Raw genomic sequence first — 20957 nt, forward strand, 5'->3', positions numbered from 1 at the left:
GGAGTATCTCATTCTCTAACCGGCGAAATTAACATCGTCGCATTTCTATTGCATATTAATCGGGTGTTCTTCTGGCCAAGAAAACAGCTGTTCGTTTGCTGCTGTTCGGACAGCTGTCGGCAGCTCCGACTGACACAAGTCTTAGGCAGCTGTTGTTGTTGCTTGCGTCTGCGCTTGCGCCATTGGAAGCGGCTAAAATGCTGTCACATGTTTTTGTTCTTTTTTGCTTTGCAATATATTGCTTCCAATGTGCCACAAAAGTCAGCAGCGATGACAACAGCAACAGCAACAGCAATGTGAGAGCGGCAACAACACATACACTCACACACACACACACACACACACACACACTTTGCCGCTGCTGTGAATTGGAAAAATGTTGCGCACGATGGTAACGACATCGCCGTAAACTCTGCAGTCGTGCGGCCGAGCAGAGTAAGCAGAGTCAGCAGAGCCGTATCGTAATTTGTGACAAGCCAGTCAGCCATTCAGTCCGTCAGTCAGTCAGTCAGTCAGTCAGTTAGTCAGCGACAAAAGGAGTCAGCAATTTGTGCAACTGCCAAAAGTTGAAAGTTAAATTGTTTAAAACATTCGCCAAGTGCGTCGTCGTCGCGTGTTCGCCCCAACACAACAACAACTTTGCGGCAATCAATCAATTAAACAAGACTCAGCAGCAGCTGCCAAGTGCGGTGCGGGGAGGTGCGCAGTGTTATCCGGGGTCAGCCCCAAACTTGTCCAGTCTACGACGCCCAATGACAGCAACAACTAGAACAGCAATTCACTAACAGCAGCAGCAACAGCAACAGCAAAAAAACAAAACCAACAAAAAAAGAAAAAAAAATCAATATCCGTCTAAAGTTTATTTCTGTTTAACGCAAATCAAACCTAAAGTTGCTCAGCTGCAACAACAACAGCTGAAAGAAGAAGAAGAAGAACAACAACAACAACAACAACAACAACGACGACGACGAGGAAACAGCGCCTAAAAGTCCACTACGATTTATTGTGAACAATTCGATAACTATTGAAATTATTTGCACATACAAATAAGTTATAAATTTGAATACAAATTGGCCAAAGACAAACTTGATACAAAATTGTGTTAGTGCTTTTTGCAAAACAACAAACGCTTTTGCTAACTAAAATAACCAAAAACAAAAACAAAAACAAAAATACAAACTACAAAATACGTAATTAAGTTATTCAAAGATAAAAAAATACTGTTAAGTTTGCTAAAACATAACGACAGACTGCAGTCCGAAGTCCATTTTTTGTGCTAAGCTTAATAACAATTAACAAAACCAAAACCAAAAATAATATTCATAAAGTAAACAAATTTACAGATAAAGGCCAACAAATATTTTGAGAAAAAGCTTTAGCAATTATAAAATATTATTAACGAAAATCAAGCTGAATAACAAGTAATAAGTTGCTCCATCCATAGTGCAAAGTGAATGTTAAACACAAATTATATAAGTAAATATTATCAATCTAACTATTACACAGACTACAAAACAAATAAAAATGTGAGTAAAATGTGCAATTATTATGTAAAAATATTTAAAATTATGAGATAAATATAGGAATCTATGAAACAACGAAAACATATTGAAGAGATTTAAATTTGAAAAATTCCATATTCCATATTTTTATTTTACATTTTTTTTTTTATGAAACTATCAGTTTAACGAATTAACTAGTGAAGAAAGTATTGTAATAAATTTCGTCATTTAATTTGACTTTGATCTTTGTGCATGTTGCATTTGCACACGCCAAGTTGATTTGAAAATCCAACGGTTGATTAGTCGCACAGCTGAGCGAGAGCGACAGCGTCAGCAAGAGAGAAAGAGAGTGCAAAGGAGACACAAAGAGAGAGATTTGCCAGCTGTTTGTGGCGCCATAACGTAGAAATCGTGCATTCAGCAGCAGCAGCAGCAGCAGCAGCGCAGTGAGTGAGAACAGCCGGCAAAGCAGAAAGCGGCAGTCGTCAAAAGGCAAATGGCAAAAGGCAAAAGGCAAACGACAAACGACAGCGCAGCAGGCAAAATCAATATTTACTTTGCTGGCAGCTGTTTGGCTGCTTGTCTCTGTTATTGCAAAATCAGATGGTTGTCGTCTGCCTTCCAGTCAGGTTGAGGTTGAGCGAGCTGCTGTCGTTTGTTTTTTGTTTCTTTCGTTTTGTTTCGTTTCATATTTCTTCTTTGATGCGCCATTTTTAATGTGTTGCCGATCCTCGCACTTTGCTTGCGTTTAACTTTTTGCAGCTGTCTCTTTCGCTCGTCGAGCTACTGGAAGTTGCGTAATTTCATTAGTGTTGCCTATTCGCACATCATGTGCATCCACGGCCTTCCAGTCGTCGTCGTCGACGACGCAACGCAACTCGAGCCTGTCTCCAGCCTGCCAAATCCGCCGTACTGTCTGGCCAAGCGACTCAGTTGCGATTCAAGTGTCTTCTGCATGTCTTAACGAGCGGCATTTCGAATAATCAAGCTCAACCCGGCTCGAAGGACGTCTCATTTTGCAGACAGCGGCAACACGTAAATATCCGACTTCTATACAATTTGTGTATAAAGTAGTTGGCTAACTGTCGATCACACTTAAGAGTTGCAGAATATTTGAAAAACATTTTCATGCTTAGCTACTTTTTTATACCCGCTACCCATAGGGTAGAAGGGTATTATAACTTTGTGCCGGCAGGAAATGTATGTAACAGGTAGAAGGAGGCATCTCCGACCCTATAAAGTATATACATTCTTGATCAGCGTCAACAGCCGAGACGATATAGCCATGTCCGTCTGTGTGTCTGTCCGTCTGTCCGTATGAAACACTGGATCTCAGAGACTATAAGAGATAGAGCTATAATTTTTTTTCGACAGCATTTGTTATGTTTGCACGCAGATCAAGTTTGTTTCAAATTTTTGCCACGCCCACTTCCGCCCCCGCAAATCAAAACAATCGAATAACAAGTGTAATTTTAAAGCTAGAGCTACGAATTTTGGTATATACAATAATTACTGTAGTAGTTATGATTCCTGAAAATTTGGTTGCGATCAGATAAAACTTGTGGAAGTTATTAAAGAAATACTTTTGTATGGGCAAAAACGCCTACTTACTAGGGTTCTTAGTTGCTTTGGCCGACAATCTGGCACATTGTGCCGTTTATGGTATATTTTGAATGGTGTACTAAATCGATATACCAAACATACCATTTGGTATATTTTTAGTATTTTTTTTAGTATTTTCGGCATATTTTGAAAATGATACCGCAATATATTGCCTTTATTAAAAATGGGTAGCCGGTATCTCACAGTCGAACACACTCGACTGTAACTTTCTTACTTGTTTTTTTAATGAATATAGAAATACTCTATACCAAATAGAGGTTGAGATGAACTATATGTAATTCTTTCTATTGGAAAGAATCACTATAATTATTGACATAAAAGACAACTATTGGGCGTGGACAAGAGATTTGTTTATTTTAGAAAAACAATCCCAATATTTTTATAACCAGCTCAATTACAAAAGAGTACAAGAAAAATTCAAATTATTCAATTATTGATAGTATTGAATGTAGTAGTATAATATTATTATAGATAGTATTGTTATAGTGATAGTTATTAAAGTATTGCTATAGTATTATAGCATTGTATAGTATGGAAGTATCCAACATTCAAAGATTGTTTATTTTGAACCTTGATCACGAGAAGTATGTGATTTTACTATGTAAAATAAGTATTTACTACATTTTCTATTTAATACAAGTAATATTAATGGATATTTTTTGCTATTTTCTTTTTATCAATTTATTTTAAGGTTTAGATTTGAGTTCAAAATAAATTTTTCTTCATTAAAGTATTAAGAATCAACCAATTATTTAATTCTTAAATTGTGTTATTCAATAGATTAAACAGGAAACATATTTTTATTTGCTACATTTCTGCTTTAATATTTATATATCTGTATTTATTGTTTTAATTAAGCGTTTTCTCACATATTTTTGGTAGTGCAGATTATAGTATTAATTTCCAATATAAATTGCTTAATTTTTGTTTCGATAAATGAATCAACAAATAAATCTGTAGTTCGATCCTATGAATAATTTTTTATTGCGGAATTTAATATAAAATTCCAATAGTTTTATTCAATATTTGTTCCTATAAGTGATCAGATAATGTTTTTTTTTTAGTTCTGTTTGAGCTTAAGTTAGTAGTTATTGAAAAATAATAATTTTGCTATTCACTATCGGGTATTATTATTTAATATTTGGTTTCAAAAGTCTTGTACTTTATGTACGCAAATCACATATATAAAGGAATTGTGGCTAAAAAGTAGGCTATACAGTTGCTTGCTAGACCTTTGAATGCTAGTAGGCGCTAAAACGGGGAAGCGAGCTTCATACTCTCACCCTAACAAAGTAAAAGACGAGTTTTCATTGCGCCAACTCCACACAAAAAATAAGGAAAACAACAACAAAAAGGAAAAAGAATGGCAAAGGCAAGGCGGCATATTGAAAAATCAAACGACGTCGAGGCCAGCGAGAATGACTGGCAAAATGTTGGCCGGCATGGAACGGATGGTTAGCCGGGCCATCGAAGAAGGCGCCAGTAACGAGACAAGCAAAACGAAACACGAACGAAACTGAACGAAAGCGAAACGAATGGGAAACGAATGGGAAACGAACTGGAAGCGGCGAGTGCTGCTTCTGCTGCTGCTGCTGCTGTCGCTATCGTTGTAGTTGTTGCTAGCAAAGCCGGCCGCCAGACGACGAAAGCGAAACGCACTAGGAAGAGGGACGAGCCTTTTTCGGGCCCAGCTGTTCGGCGCAGACTGAAAACAGCAGTTTTGCACAAAGCAAAAGCAACAGCAACAGCAACAGAAAGAGCAAAAAGCTTCACAGCGAAACGAAGCGAAGCAAAGCGACGCGACGCGCACGCAGACGCAGCCTGGAAATTCCAATAACGGCAAAATACAAAACAACAACAACAACACACACACAAGTGAAGTTTGCTGTGCCTGTCCCTGTGCCTGTGCAGACCAACAAACGGCGACTACTCGTCGCCGTTGCTTCGCTGCTGTCGCTGTCGCGTCGCTGTGGCTGTCGCTGTCGCTGCCGACAATGCCGACAACGTGGACGCCGCTTCGTATTGCGAGTTGTTCCGGCCAGAGAATCAGTCGTCGTCGAGCTTTCAAAACGTTTGCAGCAAACGAAAAAACACGAAAACAAGAAGAAGAAGAAGTAACACACACACACAACATCGAGGCAGTTGAAGCAGAAGTCGCAAAATCATCATCAGCAGCAGCAGCAGCAGTAAATCAGCAGCAGCAGCCGCGGCAGCAGCTCCTCAACACCCAGCAAACAAGAAAAAAAAAAAAGAAAAATAAGAAAATCACACAAGCAAAAAAAAAAAAAAAAAGCGAAGAAGTAAATTGAAAGACAAAACAAAAACAAATACTTCAACTCCTAGTACAATTTTTTTTACAACTTTTTTTTCGCGTTCGCAATTAAAGTGACAAATCTGTGGTGTATGTGTGTGTGTGTGTGTGTGTAAAAACTGGTGCTTCTTCTTCCTCTGCTGTAACTTCATTCTCTGTTGTTGTTTTTTTTTTTTTTTTTTTTTTTGTTGGTTCCTTGGTTCGTTGGTGGTTTTTGTGGCTTCCTGCGGTGATATCATATAACGAATTGTTACACTTCTCCCCATTTGCTTACAACTACAACACGTGCTGTCTGCATGTGTGTGTGTGTGTGTGTGTGTGTGTGCAAGTGTGTCTGCTGTATGTGTGCCTGTGTGTTTGTGTGTGACCTATTGATTCTACAACTTCCTTTTTGCAGCTGGAGTGGAGTCGAGTTGAGTTCAGTTCAGTTCCGTTCCATTGCGGCTTCGACTTACATCCCAGTTGCATAGCAGTTCTTGTACGTTGCACACACATATCATATATAGTATTATATAGTATTTTTTTTCTTGTGATCTTCTTCAACAGTGGTGCTTAGTTATTTATTTGTTTTTCGGTTATTTGTTCCATGTTCTCTTCGCTATCAACTCTCGCGCCAATCAATGCTTAATTGCAAATTGCAAATTGTTTTTAGCATTGCGTGACTCAAGCGAAAACTGAAGATTGTAATGAGTTTATTACCGAAGAAAGCCTGCAAAAAGAGATCATTGCAAGACAGGTTTATAACTGGAATAGTTTGCAGTTCTTGCGATTTGCCTTAAGCACTATAAAATCGATACTGAAGTTTTGCCAGTGAAGAGCTTCACTAGGTTTCTTGAAGTATTAATAAATTATAGAGAAAATGCTATTCTTTGGCCAAAATTATAATACAAATTATTATAATAATCAAAAAGTTTCAATTTTTGAGCATGGTTCACACAAAAAGTTTTCTTTAAATGCCAAACAAACAAAAATGTATCCATCTTGTTGATAGATAGTGGTGATAAAAATTTCAGTCATCTACAATAAACTCAAGTTCAACTTTCAGTAACTGAAAGAACTAATATTCATATTTTAGTAACTGAAATTTCAGAGTCACCAACAAAGAACTAATGCATCATCGGCATACAATACACGAAAAGAATCAAATAATCGATTTTTCGATATAGATTTCATTAGTTTGTTGTTTGAATTCATCAAGTCATCAATTCATATAGAAGTGTACTTGAAATGTTCCCCCCTAAGAAACATAGAGAGTATTTGGTTCCGTTTGCTCTTGACTTTAGCGCGAGTTCAACGCATCAGCTGCATATATGATGAGCAAGAGGGAGAGATATTAAATTGGGCCCAAAAATAGCAAAAAGAAATAAAAACAACAAAACTCATCAATCAAAACTCGCGCAGAGCCAAAGGCGTGGCCAAGAGCAAGCAAATGAGTAAGAAGAAGACTAACCAGAAGTAGAACCAGAACCAGAAACAAGACCAAGACCAAGGCCCCCAACAACATCTCGCCAAAAGAGAAAGATAGCCCTAAAGTAATGCAAATTTCATTGCGTTTGGCATCCGTCACAAAACTCAGAACGCAGAACTCAGAGAACTAAGAACACAACATCACTTACGTGAGTAAGCATGTGTGTGTGTGTTGGGTGTGTGTGTGTGTGTGTGTGTGTGTGTTGGGTGTATGCATTGCCGGCAACTGCTTGGGTGATTCATCCATCGGCCGACAAACGCCACCAACATGAGGCGGCTACGGAGACAACGTACAACAGCAACAACAACAGCAACAGCAACAACAACTGGAGCTGAGTGCGGCAAGTGAAGGCAGCGTCAGCGGTGCGCAACGAGGTGGCAACGAGTGGGGTGTAGAGGGGGGGAGCGGTGCACGTAGACCAGGCACGCGACCAAGTCCAAGTCGAAAGGAAAGCAACAACAACAACAACAACAATAACAGCAACAACTACAATGAAGGATTACAACTAACAACGTTGCGACAAAAATATCAAAAGGAGTTGCTGCTGTTGTTCTTGTTGCTGTTGTTGTTGTTGTTGTTGTCGCTGCTTTTTATAGTTTTCACATTCAGTCAGTCAGGCAACGCCAGCGCCTGATGACGTCGATGTTGTTGTCGTTGCCATGGAGCGATGACGACATCTTTTTTGGGGTGTGTGAGTGTGCACTATGTGTGTGTGTGTGTGTGTACTACATATGTGCCATTTGTTCTTGTTGTTGTTGTTGTCGTCAGCAACACGGCCAAAGTTCAATGCATTTATATGCGGTGCTGCTTGTCTATGGCTTTTTATAGCTCCATCCTCGCCTGGTTCGTTCGTCTGCTTGTCTGGATGCGACTTCCAAGGGGCAGCAAAGGAGGGCAAAGGGAAGGGGAGAGTGGAGATTGCAAACTTACATTGGGCAGTGCTAAATGGTCGCCTCTCGAGTTGTCATAAGTGCAGCGACAGCCGGCAGATGAAGGCAACAACGCAGATACAGAGACAGAGAGAGACAGAGAGAGAGAGAGAGAGAGAGAGAGAGAGAGAGAGAGAGAGAGAGAAAACGGGGAAAACGGGGAAAACAAGCAACACAAAACACGAAAACTGTGAAATAAAAGTGCTTTAGATGCCATTCAAGTTGCGGATATTCAGCCTAAAAGAACTCTGAGCTCAGACTGAGTTTTATCTATATATAGTACAATATTATTGCATCAATCAAACACAAAAAAAAAAGAAGTCCTTATGCACTTTACATTCAATAGATACAAGTGTTTTCAAATCTATTAAATTGGGAACAAAATTCTGAACACAAATAAATTCAAGTGTTTAGAACTACATAAACATAAAACATAAATAATTTTGTTTATTTTTTTTTAATTTCTGAATATGAAATGCATATTTATTTAAAACTACAATTCAAGTGTTTACAACTATATTAACATAAAACATAGAAAATTTTACTTAACTTTTTCATGTTTTTTGTTTGTATAATGTGACTAAAATTTTTATAGAAATATAAAAAAAGTTAATTTCTATAATTTTTGTTTCATGTATAATGTAAGAGTAAACTAATAAAATACTTCTCGTTATCCCTTTCCAGATTTGATGATATTCCAAAAGCAAAAGCAAACGAATAAAGCTAAATGAAAAACAAAAATCACGAGATTAATTAATAAACAAATTATTGAAAAAGAGATTAATATAAATATATAGACGCAACTCATCATCAGCAAAAAGAAAATAAAACCAAAAAGTACGATTTTTGCAAATTCAAATTACACAAACACATAAACATAAAAAGACAAATATTATTATCGAAAAAAAAAACATTGCTACAAGTAAAAAGCTAGTCCAAATCTACAGAAAAGAAAACAAAAAGAAACCTTTAAAAATTACAATTAATTCATTGTATTGAGAAAATAAAAAAACAAAACAAAAAACAACTAAAACCAAACACGCCAATCGCTGCAAAATTTAATCCAAACTAAAAACCAAAATAAAAGTATTTCCAAAAGAAAAACGCTAAACAAATATTACTTTAATTTTAAACGAAAAGAAAAAAATATCTATCACAGCTTCAAAGTGTGCACAATAAATAACAACGTATAAAAAAAAAAACCAAAAGAATCACAAAAATTAATGTAATTTCCAATATAAAGAAAAACCAATTACGCAGACATTGAGAGACAACAGAAAACGAAAAACGAAAAATACAAATAATTAATTAATAAAAAAGAAAAACGAAAAACGAAAATAAAACACAAAGTGAAGAACTCATAAAAAAGCGCCAAAGTCACGGCCAGCAAACAAAAAGTACAACAAAAAGTAACTCCAACAACAACAATAACAATAACAAGCAAAAAGAAAGAAGCGTGTGAAGTGAAGTGGCAAATTCTGCCACGCCCCTCCCTCCTTCGTCAGCCGCCCGCCCATCAGTTAAGACTGAGCTTCGGACGTTTTTTACCGCAACATTTCCAAGAAATTTGACGTGTAAGAAACGCCGCGCAAGACAGAGACAGACACAGTGTGAGTGCGACACATAGTGAGAGAACGAGCGAGCGAGAGCGAGAACGCTAGTGTTTGTGCCGAGGCCGAGTTTCAAAAACTCTGCCGCCAAGCAAAAGCGAAAAACATTTTCGTTGATTACGATTGTTTTTTTTTCAAGTGTGCGACAAGAAATTTGTTTTGTATTTTTTTTGTGTTGTGCCCGGTGACTGTGTGAACAACAACAACAACAACAACAGCAACAACAACTGTGATGGGAGATCGGCCAAAACCAACAACAACAACAACAACAACTGCAACAACAACACCAACTACGACTACAACAACTCCAGCTGCAGCTGCAGTCGCCGTCGGAGCAAGCGAAGTTGCCGCAATGGCAGCCAACGCAGCGGACCAAACCGCCGCTCTAAACGGCAATGGGAATGACTTGCCACTTGCCACGCCCTCAGTGGCCCAGGGCGAAGGCGCAGCTGGTGCTGGTGCTGGTGCTGCGGCTGCGGCTGAGGCTGAAGCTGCCGGAGATGCTGGCGGCGGTGTCCTGCAAGCGGCAGCTGCTGGCGATGCTGGCGACGATGCGGCAACTGATGCTGGTGCCAGCTCGTTGCCACCGTCGGAGATCGGCGGACGTCCACCGCTGGATACCGCTTGCTCGGATGGCGGTGGCGCCTCCAGTTTGGCTGGGGGGCATGGTTGGACCGCCCAGTCCGCTAACTGGCTGCTATTTGCTCATTGTGATGGGCGAGCCTCACTCGGAGGAGCACAAGGACAACATCTTGCAGCATCTGCTCAAGGGTAAGTCAGCTTCTACTTTCACACTCGTTATATACGAGTACTAAACACCCACACATACTTACTATACATATGAATTGAATTGAACATCAAAAGCGGCACGTAGAGCCAAAGCCAAAGCCAAAGCCGAAACTCAACAAAGTCGAGTTTAGCTAATCAGCATAAATTATTCGCAACGCTCTGTTAGAAAGTTTGCATATATGCAAATGATGAGCTCGACTGAAGCTCGAGGGGAGCTGGCAAACAAGAAAGACGAAAAGACGAACAGACAGACGGACGGACGGACAGACGGACAGACGGACAAACTGTTGGGAATGGAGTTTATGGCCGACGGCAAGGCGAATGCTACGCCTCAGCAATTGACGTCGCGTGCCAATCTAATCCAATTCCAATTCCAATTTCAATCCAATTCGAATTCACTCCACTTCAGCTCCACTTCGTCGCTGTCTCTTCACAATCCCAAGTCACCACCCACTCGGCATGAGCTGCTCATTTTCACACTTTGCTGACTGCCGACACGCCGTCTAATTAGCTGGCCTTCTCCCTCGTCTCCCTCTTCTCCCTCTTAGACATGTGTCTGCTGGTCAATTTTCATAGTCAATGCCCAGTTGTGGTTTTTTAGTTTTTAGTTTTCAGTTTTACATTTTTATACCCGCGCCTCTCAACCAGATAGAAGGGTAGTATGAATTACTGTTAACAGCTGTCAGAAAATTTTATTTGAACCTAAATTAAAAAATCAATTTTTTTATGGTATATTTTGAATGCAACAGTATACCAAATAGTACTTTTGGTATACCTTAATTTCATATGCTTAATCTTTACATTGTTTATTAGTATACCACATATTGGCTTTGGTATATACTAAAATGTTTTCGGCTTACTAATTTGGTATATATAAAAAATACTGTTTTGTATTTATTGAAAAAGCATAGCAAGTATTTCACAGTCGAGCGATTTGATTCATTTTGCGCTCCATGGTATATTTTAGATGAAGGAATATACCAAGTATTGCTGTTTTTATACATTCATATATTTTCGATATATTGATTTGGTATGTTTAAAAGGCATTACTACTTTTTTCCATTTATTGAAAATGAGTAGCGAGTACTTCAAAATCGAGCCATTTCGACTTGCTTTGTGCTTTGTAAGTATATATTTTGAATAGAGAATATACCAAATATTTCTTTTGGTATACATAAATATATTTTCAGTATATTAATTTGGGATATTTAAAAGACATTACTTGAAAATGTGTACCGGGTATCTCGTAGTCGATCAGTCTCGTTTTCTTATTTGTGTTTTTTTTTTTTATTTTGTACTATTTATGCATTTTTAATTTTTCATTTGGCGTTTTGCGCTTCTAACTAGCCGTTTTCTTGCTCATTTTCACTTGGCACAGTTTTTTTTCTTCTTCTGTTTTTTTTTTTTCTGTTGTTGTCCGCCTTGTACATAATTATGTTAAGTGGCTGCGATTGCTATATGATCTGGGCTTGTCCATCGCCTACTTTCCACCCCAAGAATCTGTATAGTATTTTGGAATATGAAATTCCAACAATTTGCATTACATAATATTCATTCGTTTTAATGCGCAATCGTTTTGATAATTCAATTTAGTTGGACCAATAAATTGTCAATTCGTGTGAGTTTATTTATTGCGCAATTATTGTAATGACACTGTCGTTGTATTTATTAAAATCAATCATTTTGCTTTAATAGGATTTTCATTATTCGTTGCATAATCGAAAATTCTCATTTTACAAACTCGATTCAATTTCAAAGCCGACGGCAAATTTCGATGATAACTTTGTAGTTGGAAAAAGTGCAATTTGTGGCAACATTTGCCGCAAATGTTTAAGTTAAGTAAGTTTAGCAATTTAGTTTAGCAACTTTCAGTTGTTCTCCTTACCATGATGTACTTTTAATGAAATTGGCATTTGTTCGGATAATTTTGTAGTTGTCTAATCATTTTCGATGGTCTATGAAAGTTTTAGAATTTTAATACAAATACAAACTACTGATAACTAAAAATACATCTACTGAATATTCAATTTAATACCAATTATGAAAGAATTATTTAAAGTTTTAATAAAAAAATGGAAAGCTCTGGTTGAACTCATTAGTATTTGTAATGCATTTATTAATATTGGAACATTGTTTAATCAGTTTCTGCGGTCAAAGAAAATTTTAATTAGAATTCCAAGCAGGAAAAATGTCCTTTTCATGCTACTGAATATTAATTTATTTCTAAAAATAAGCCCTTTTATAAAAAAAACAGAGATTGTTGTTGTTGAGTTTGTATATTTATTAAAGATTTAGCGGATATTTAATTGGCATCTTCTTCAAACAATTAAGAAATGTTCAATCACATTCTATAGCTAATGCGAATTTACGGTTTTTAAACAATTCTAAGAGGTAATTTAATCTACTTTTTTTTATATTTTTGATACTGAATATTCAATTATTACTTCATATATTTTTATGAAAGTTTATCGAAAAGTTGTGCTGCCAAATTTCGAAATCTTTAATGACTGAAAAGTTCTAATGTGTTTAAAAAGCTTTTCTAAAAGAAACAAGGAATTATTACACAACGAAAATATAATGTGGATTTACTGGGAAAAAAGTTATTAACTCAGTATTTTGCTCTTAGTTCTAAGAATTTGACTACAACAATCATTAGTCGAGTGGTCTTGAGTGTGTGTATAAAAGCAAAATAGTGCGGTGTTAATTCAAAAATATACCAAATTAATATACCACAAAAGGCTATATTTGGTATATTGATACAAAAGTATATTCAAAATATACCATAGAGTGCAAAATATACCAGATTGCCATCCAAAACAACTAAGACCCACAAATCGTATTATAAAATTAAAAAAATATACCTTTATATTTTACAATTTTATGATTTAATTAGTATTCAGTTTGCTTATGCAATATTTATTATAAAATTGCGCAGCATTAAAGCCCAGGACTTTCTCCAGGACTACAATGAGAAGACACTAACAGCGAGGATAAATAATGTATAGAAAATTCGATGAATTCCAGAATTTTGTAACCTAAAAGAAGTACGTTCGGTTTTAATGTGTAAAATTTGACGATGTAATGTTCTTACTTTTAAGATTTTGATGTTAAAGTGTTTTTAAAAGAACACAATTTTTATCTTTTCTTTTCTTTCTTGATTTTAGTAGGAGTTCTTTTTGTTCAGTGTAGTAAACGCAAATGGCAACTTAGATACACTTATTCGTCTATCAAAGCAGCCACAAATGGCACGAATAGCATTAGGTTTATGATTATTTGTGATGAAGGCATTCAACCCGCAAAACGAATGAAGACAAACTTAATCAGACGCAATTATAGTAGAATGCAATTGATACTCTGTATGTGTAGTTGAGTTAATCTATCTAGGATGACAGTGACTGTGTGTGTTTTATAAATACGTTAATATGCAGTTAGTAGTTGGTTGTTTAAATTGCTTGGAGCATATTTGCCGTTTGTTGCGCATTTGGATGCAAGTTAATCGCATTGTTCGCACCCAACTGAAGAGTGAAGCGAGAGGCACAGAAGTTGTTGTTGTTGTTTGCAGCTCGATTGGAAATGCCGCTTGTAATTCAATTGAAGCAAATTGCGCCTCAAAGTATGCAGCAATCGTTGCCATTTAATTAAAATTGCAAAAAAGCGAGAGAGAGAGAAAGAGAGAGAGAGAGAGAGAATATGCAAAATACACAGACACTTACTCACACACACTCGAGCATGTTTGCTTTTAAAAGCAATTGTATTAATTATTTTCATGTTGATTGCATTACACTGCGAACAACACACACACACACACACAGATCAACAGTTGCAGCCGGAAGTGGCGCCGCCAACATCCATGTATGTGTATGTGTGTGAGTGTGTGTGTGTCGGCTTATTAGCAAATATTTGATTTATGCAAGCGCAGAGATGAGCAGACATTGACACCATCTGTCTAGTCAGCTTTAATTTTATAGTTCTTTTTTTTTGTGTTGTTGGCTTTGGGTGTGGCAGTTATTGTAGAACTAGCTGTAGTAACAAGTGCTGCCATAATTGCTCTACAACAAGCTTCGACCTCGTCTCGCTGACGCGCCCCGAAATTGCGCCGGAAATTACCAAAAACAAAACAAAAAAAACACAAGAATAAAGTTGACCGTGCGCGCAAAAATTAGTCGCCCGTTGCTAGGGGCTGTTTTTCCGCGGGGGGAAGGGGGGAGTGAGGAAGAGGCGGTGGGGGACTGCTCTCTGGACGCTATTTACCTGCAGCTTTGCTGCGTTTTTCTCTGCTGTGTGTGTGAAAAGCGAAAAAATGCCATGTTTGCTGTGCAAATAGGCGAGGCACGAGGCACGAGAGGATCGCTCCGGCTTTCGAAGGACCTCCTCAGGGGTATGACAGCGGGTGTGGTCAGCACAGCGTCAGCGACAGCGGCAGAGCAAGCACGGCAGTTTTTTAATTGATTTTGTGACACGGTCGAACAAGTTGCGTCGGACAACGGTTGAGCAAATAGAAACTGTAAATGAATTGGGGAAAATGCCAAGGGGTTAAACGGGAGAACGAGCGAGCCAGCGAACACAAGAAGGGAAGATTGGTAAGTGGGTTAACGTAACGAAAGAGTAAACAACCAAACGAGAGAGAGAGAGAGAGAGAGAGAGAGAGAGAGAGAGAGAGAGAGAGAGAAGAGCTGCATCAGTTATTGTCCGAGATTGGAGATGGAAGGCAGGTTGAGAAGAGAACGGGCTGGAAAAGAAGGCAAGTCTCCGCAGTCACTTATATTTCGGAGAACTAGCCAGCATTTGTGCCGTCCCGTCCCGTCCCGTCCCGTCTCGTTCCGTCCTTTCTGCTCTCCGGGGCGCACTTAATTATGACAATTACGCTGCTCAATTGCAGCGTCCCTTGCTCTTTCATTTTATTAGCCTAATTTGAAACGCGCTCAAACGGTCAAGGGTCGTTAAAAGAGCGAGATAGAGATAGAGAGAGAGAGAGAGAGAGAGAGATAGAGATAGAGAGAGAGAAGAGCGAGACGCGCACAATTTCGCTTGGCTCATTTGGTTTAATAGCTTGACTTTCATTTCGCAACCTGCGCGTTTTTTGGTTTTTAATTAACTTAAAAAGAAATCAATATGAAGAGCAGCAGCGTTCAAGGTCACCAAAAAAAAGATAAGACGTGCTTAGGAATAAGGTAAGGAAGCGAAGGTGACATTAAAGGAACATGTCAGGTGCGCTCACAACATATTATTATGGCAACTGTCAGGTGGCTAACAAACTGCTGTTGTCCGTTGAGACGGGTCTGGTCTCTCTATCTCTCTCTCTCTCTGGGGAGCTGAAAAATCGATCAAATGACAACGCGACAAGTGTCAAGAGAGCAAGGAGAAAGAACTCACACTGAGAGAGAGAGAGAGAGCGTCAAGTGCGTGGCTCGCTTCGATTTTGTGGCTATAAATAGCGACGCGACAAAAGCGAAAAAAAAAGGGTTTGGGGCTCGTCAATTGCGTGACAATGTGTGTTGTATACACTCCTATGACAGATGGCTGCACACACATACACAGACACACAGCCTGATGCTGCCACGCCCCCGCCCCCGCCCCCGCCCCACTTCCACCTCAGTCCCGACTGGGGTCAGCAGTTGTAGCAACACGTCATCGCCTGGCAAGCGACTTGGCTACGTGACTTGAAGCTGCGACCCAGCAAAATGACCCATCACATGGCCAACGGCTGCTGAAATCCTTGTTTGCTTATTCCACGTTCATGCACAATTTTTAGGAGCACTAAAAAATAGTCAAGAGACACGGACACGCCGAGGGAAGGGAAAGGACGCGAGAAGAGAAGCGAGGAACAACAATAAGTGCTCGTGTGTAACTAGAGCTAATCCACAGTGTTGCCGCAAAAGGGGGCAAGCTGAAGCCGAGTTGCACGTTGAAGTTAAGCCAATGACAAGATAGCATAATAGCAGCAAACATGACATGACCAGACAAGTGTTTTGCTTCTGCTTCTGCTTTTGCCTTGCGCTTGCCTTGCAAACAAGCACGAGTAAACCAGTTAACAGATTATCCTAATACTCAAAAGGGAATGCACAAAAGATTTGTTGCTCCCCAAAAATATTGCGACTGTTTCCTTACGTAATGCGTTTGTTGACGGATATAATCGACTCAAGATACCTGCTGACATACAAAAACCAAACATATTCAAACGTATAATAGTTGTAGGAAATAGAATTGATCACTTGAAATGAGTTTAAAACAAGTGAGAAAGCTAGAGTGAAGAATACTCGACTGTGAGATACTCGTTGCCCATTTTCAATAAAAGCAAACAAATTGTAATATCTTTTATGTATACCAAAAGCAGTATTTGGTATTTTACTCAATCCAAATTATAATATTTATACCCAAAAATATACTAAAATATGCCGAAAGCTGTATTTCGGTCATTGATAAGGTAATTAATACAAAATAGACCTTAGATCACAAAGTAATTACCTTCTACCCAATGGCTAGCAGGTATAAATATGATAATTTATTAAGAGTTTAAGTCAGTGCAAGCAAGATAGTAATCACAATATTTCAGAATACATTTTAAAAACCAACTCTTAAGCTCGAATAAAGAGAATATTATATTTTTGGGGATTTCCAAGTTTGATTTACATACATTGTCTTGGAATATATTGTTTTCTAAAACATGTTATACAAATTTCGATAATTTTTGCACAAAATGAAATTTATTTAATTTATAGCTTTGTAATATTCTTTAAACAGTAAATTTATTTCTCAGTCTGTAATTTGTATACTACAATGAGCGACTGAGTAAAAATAAAGAATTTAAGATACTATGGAGTTGGTAATAAACAGATAATCGATTGTTATAGAGATTGTTATAGATTTCGCACCGAATATTTTAGTATACTTATTGAATTGCATATATTTGCTGATAGATGCCGCTGTTGATTGTAATTTTTGGATGATTCAGTAAAGATAAGAAATGCTAATGAAGATAAGAAATACTATACTACTATGGTAATCAATTTGTAATCGATTCGTGTGAAAAGAGTGGCTGCCTTAAAATAACATGAATACTTTTCGAACATACAATAATAACTATAGATTTTTTGATTCCTGAAAATTTGGTTGCGATTAATTAAAAATCGTTGAAGCTATTTAAGAAATAGTTTTGAATGGGCAACTTAACACTTTTTACTATGGTATATTTTTCACTCTATGGTGTATTTTGAATGTATTGTAGTACTATATCAATATACAGTATCTCATTTTTGAGCACACTCGACAGTAGCTTTCTTACTTGTTGCTAAATACAGTTTGTGATAGATTTCGCACTGCAAATTTTCCTGTACTAATTTGATGCCTAATCTGAAATTTCGTTTTGCAAGTTTTATCTTCCAAAATTAGTTTAGGAATTATAAGAAATGTTGTTTGTTGATCTATAAACATTCTTCGTTAGAAATTGTTTCTTCGTTGACAAATTCACTGATTGCGCTATGCGTTAATAGTTCAGTTTGTTGTCCAGTGAAGACAGAGTATTTTATGAATATGGATGGTACTATAGCTATAATAATAGTGACCTATGCACATAAATATAAATCCTTGAGATGATAATATGATGGAAAGCTGATTTGAAGTTTGTTGTATGCGAAATTGATTGGCGTTTGAGCTGGCAAAACTTTATGTACTTGTGTATGAGATTAACTAACATGATTTGCATTTTATGTGCTGACCATCTAGTTAAATGTGTGTGTGTGTGTCTGTGTGTGTGGTGTGGTGTGGTATGTTGTGGTCGGCACAACGCGGCGTATGCGCAACGTCGTGTTAACGACATCTATTAGGCTGGCCCAGTTAGGCAAAGTTGCGACTGCAGAACGGCATCGACTGTGGTTCGTTCGTTTGTGGTTCCCTCTTTGTCTGTATGTGTGTATGCTGATTGATGACGCAAGCCACACACACACATACATACGTATATTTATATATGTATGTATGTATATATTTGTAGGTGGAGGGACATGTGGCGCATTAAAAGTGCTTTTATTGCAAATTAATTGCTTTGAAGTGCATTTGAGGCCAGTTTGCCCATAAACACACACACACACAGATAAACGTGTTGAGCCACGCCTACGACGTGTGTGTGTGTGTGTGTGTGTGTAGATCATGTGACGCGCCCGTGGTCGGTCGGTCACTTGGTTATTGGCCAGTCTCATGTTACGTGTCTGCGGTGCGGCGCATAAAAAGCACTTTAATTAGTTTTCGCTTCGGTTCCAAGTTCCATTCCCATTCCCATTCCCTCTTCCATTCGCATTCTCTGTTCTCTATTCTTAGGTTCAGTTACATCCGACACATTTTTAACATGGTCGTCCTTCTTTATTTTGTAGTTTTGCGTGTCATTAAGCCTGCAATTTAATTATTGCAATTACTTAAATTATGCTGAGTGGCTGTAGGTGGAAGGCAACGCCCCGCATCTCATTACAAATTACATTAGCAGCAAAAGCGCCAAAGTAAATACATTTATAATTGCAAAATGCAAATTGAAACTGAAACTGCAATTGGCATCCGAATTGAACATTTTGGTTTATGGTTTCGGGTTTTGGGTTTCGTGTTACAGTTACAGTTACAGCTGCATTCGCAGCATTGGGGGTTTTGCGCTTTGCTACTGAAAACTCTTGACCCATAAGCCCAGCCCAACTGACCACAAACCACAACAGACATCGGCAGACATCGGTCAAAGGGCAGCCAGGCACCAAAATCAGCTGCCCCCATTCCACACTTTCTCTTGCTCCCCTTGCGGCAAAAGTTTGATTGCAACTTTTCTGTTAGCACATACCTGAAGACATCCTCCTGACAGTACTGTCACATTTTTTTTCTTCGAACAAACTGAACTTTGATTTCGGGGGCATCACATTTCCCCAGCAAAGAGAAAACTTTATTGTGCGTGTGCGTTTGTGATTGGATGCTTGGGTGCCTGGGTGTGTTTAATTAGTTGTTAACTCTTTGCTGATGGCTGCCTAATTGCCGAAATTGAAGAGCTCGACAAGCAGTCGAGCCAATCGGCAGCAAATTGATATGTAAGCGCTGCTCTCAAAATAATCCGACAAGAATCCAGCAAACAATCGCACAGTTTTTTGTTGCTTCAACTTTTGATAATGCGAGTATTGTTTATTTCCTTTTTATACCCGCTACCCATAGGGTAGAAGGGTATTATAACTTTGTGCCGGCAGGAAATGTATGTAACAGGTAGAAGGAGGCATCTCCGACCCTATAAAGTATATATATTCTTGATCAGCGTCAACAGCCGAGACGATATAGCCATGTCCGTCTGTCCGTCCGTCCGTCTGTCCGTCTGTCCGTATGAACACCTAGATCTCAGAGACTATAAAAGATAGAGCTATAATTTTTTTTCGACAGCATTTGTTATGTTTGCACGCAGATCAAGTTTGTTTCAAATTTTTGCCACGCCCACTTCCGCCCCTGCAAATCAAAAAAATCGAATAACAAGCGTAATTTTAAAGCTAGAGTTACAAATTTTGGTATATACAGTAATAACTATAGTAGTTATGATCCCTGAAAATTTGGTTGCGATCAGATACAATTTGGAAGTTATTAAAGAAATACTTTTGTATGGGCAAAAGCGCCTACTTACTAGGGGTCTGAGTTGCTTTGGCTGACAATCTGGTATATTGTGCCGTCTATGGTATATTTTGAATGCTGTACTATATCGATATACCACATATACTATTTGGTATATTTTTAGTATTTTGCAGTATATTTGGTATATTTTGAGAATAATACCGCAAAATATATTGCTTTTATTCAAAATGGGTAGCTGGTATCTCACAGTCGAGTACACTCGACTGTAGCTTTCTTACTTGTTTTTTTGTTTAGTTTGAAATTGAGATAACACTTAACTCTATTTGATTTATTGCTTAAAGTGTCGAAGAGAGAAGCTTAGGTATTGGAGTCTTTGAAAAAAATAATACGCCACAAAATAAGCAGAGTATATTTTGCACGTAGAAGTTTATTTGACATTTAAGTTTTAATTTAAATTTAATAAACAATGCTATATCGTACTTTATGGCATATTTTAAATGTAATAGTATATCGATATACTAAATGCAGCATTTGGTATATTTGTATTCCCTCACTATCTACACGCAGGAAAAGATTTACGTTTGGTATATTTTGAATGTAGTAGTATAGTAGGGTAGAATGTATATCTGGTATATTTTGTACTCTGTGGTATATTTTGAATGTAATAGAATATATATAGTATCGTACTTTATGGCATATTTTAAATGTAATAGTGTATCGATATACTAAATGCAGCATTCAGTATATTTGTATTCCCTCACTATCTACACGCAGGAAAAGATTTACGTTTGGTATATTTTGAATGTAGTAGTATAGTAGGGTAAAATGTATATCAGGTATGTTTTGTACTCTGTGGTATATTTTGAATGTAATAGAATATATATAGTATCGTACTTTATGGCATATTTTAAATGTAATAGTATATCGATATACTAAATGCAGCATTCGGTATATTTGTATTCCCTCACTATCTACACGCAGGAAAAGATTTACGTTTGGTATATTTTGAATGGAGTAGTATAGTAGGGTAGAATGTATATCTGGTATATTTTGTACTCTGTGGTATATTTTGAATGTAATAGAATATATATAGTATTTCAAGAATATTACTGCAATGTTTTGCTTTTCAAAAATGGATATAGGGTGTTT

The 20957-nt window shown here is 37.7% G+C and overlaps 1 protein-coding gene across 1 annotated transcript in view; it reads left to right on the forward strand.

Annotated features, from left to right (window-relative positions):
- Positions 1-417: 417 nt before the first annotated feature.
- The window catches only part of LOC132797123 (microtubule-associated protein futsch), a 72008-nt gene continuing 51468 nt past the window's right edge, over positions 418-20957 (forward strand). Inside the window, 3 exon segments of the mRNA XM_060808644.1 lie at positions 418-1526; positions 8518-10101; positions 10103-10214. Coding sequence (XP_060664627.1) covers positions 9676-10101; positions 10103-10214 — 538 coding nt within the window. The 5' untranslated portion in view covers positions 418-1526; positions 8518-9675.

Source organism: Drosophila nasuta, chromosome X (genome assembly GCF_023558535.2).
Source record: "Drosophila nasuta strain 15112-1781.00 chromosome X, ASM2355853v1, whole genome shotgun sequence".
In the NCBI taxonomy this organism is placed as follows: domain Eukaryota; kingdom Metazoa; phylum Arthropoda; class Insecta; order Diptera; family Drosophilidae; genus Drosophila; species Drosophila nasuta.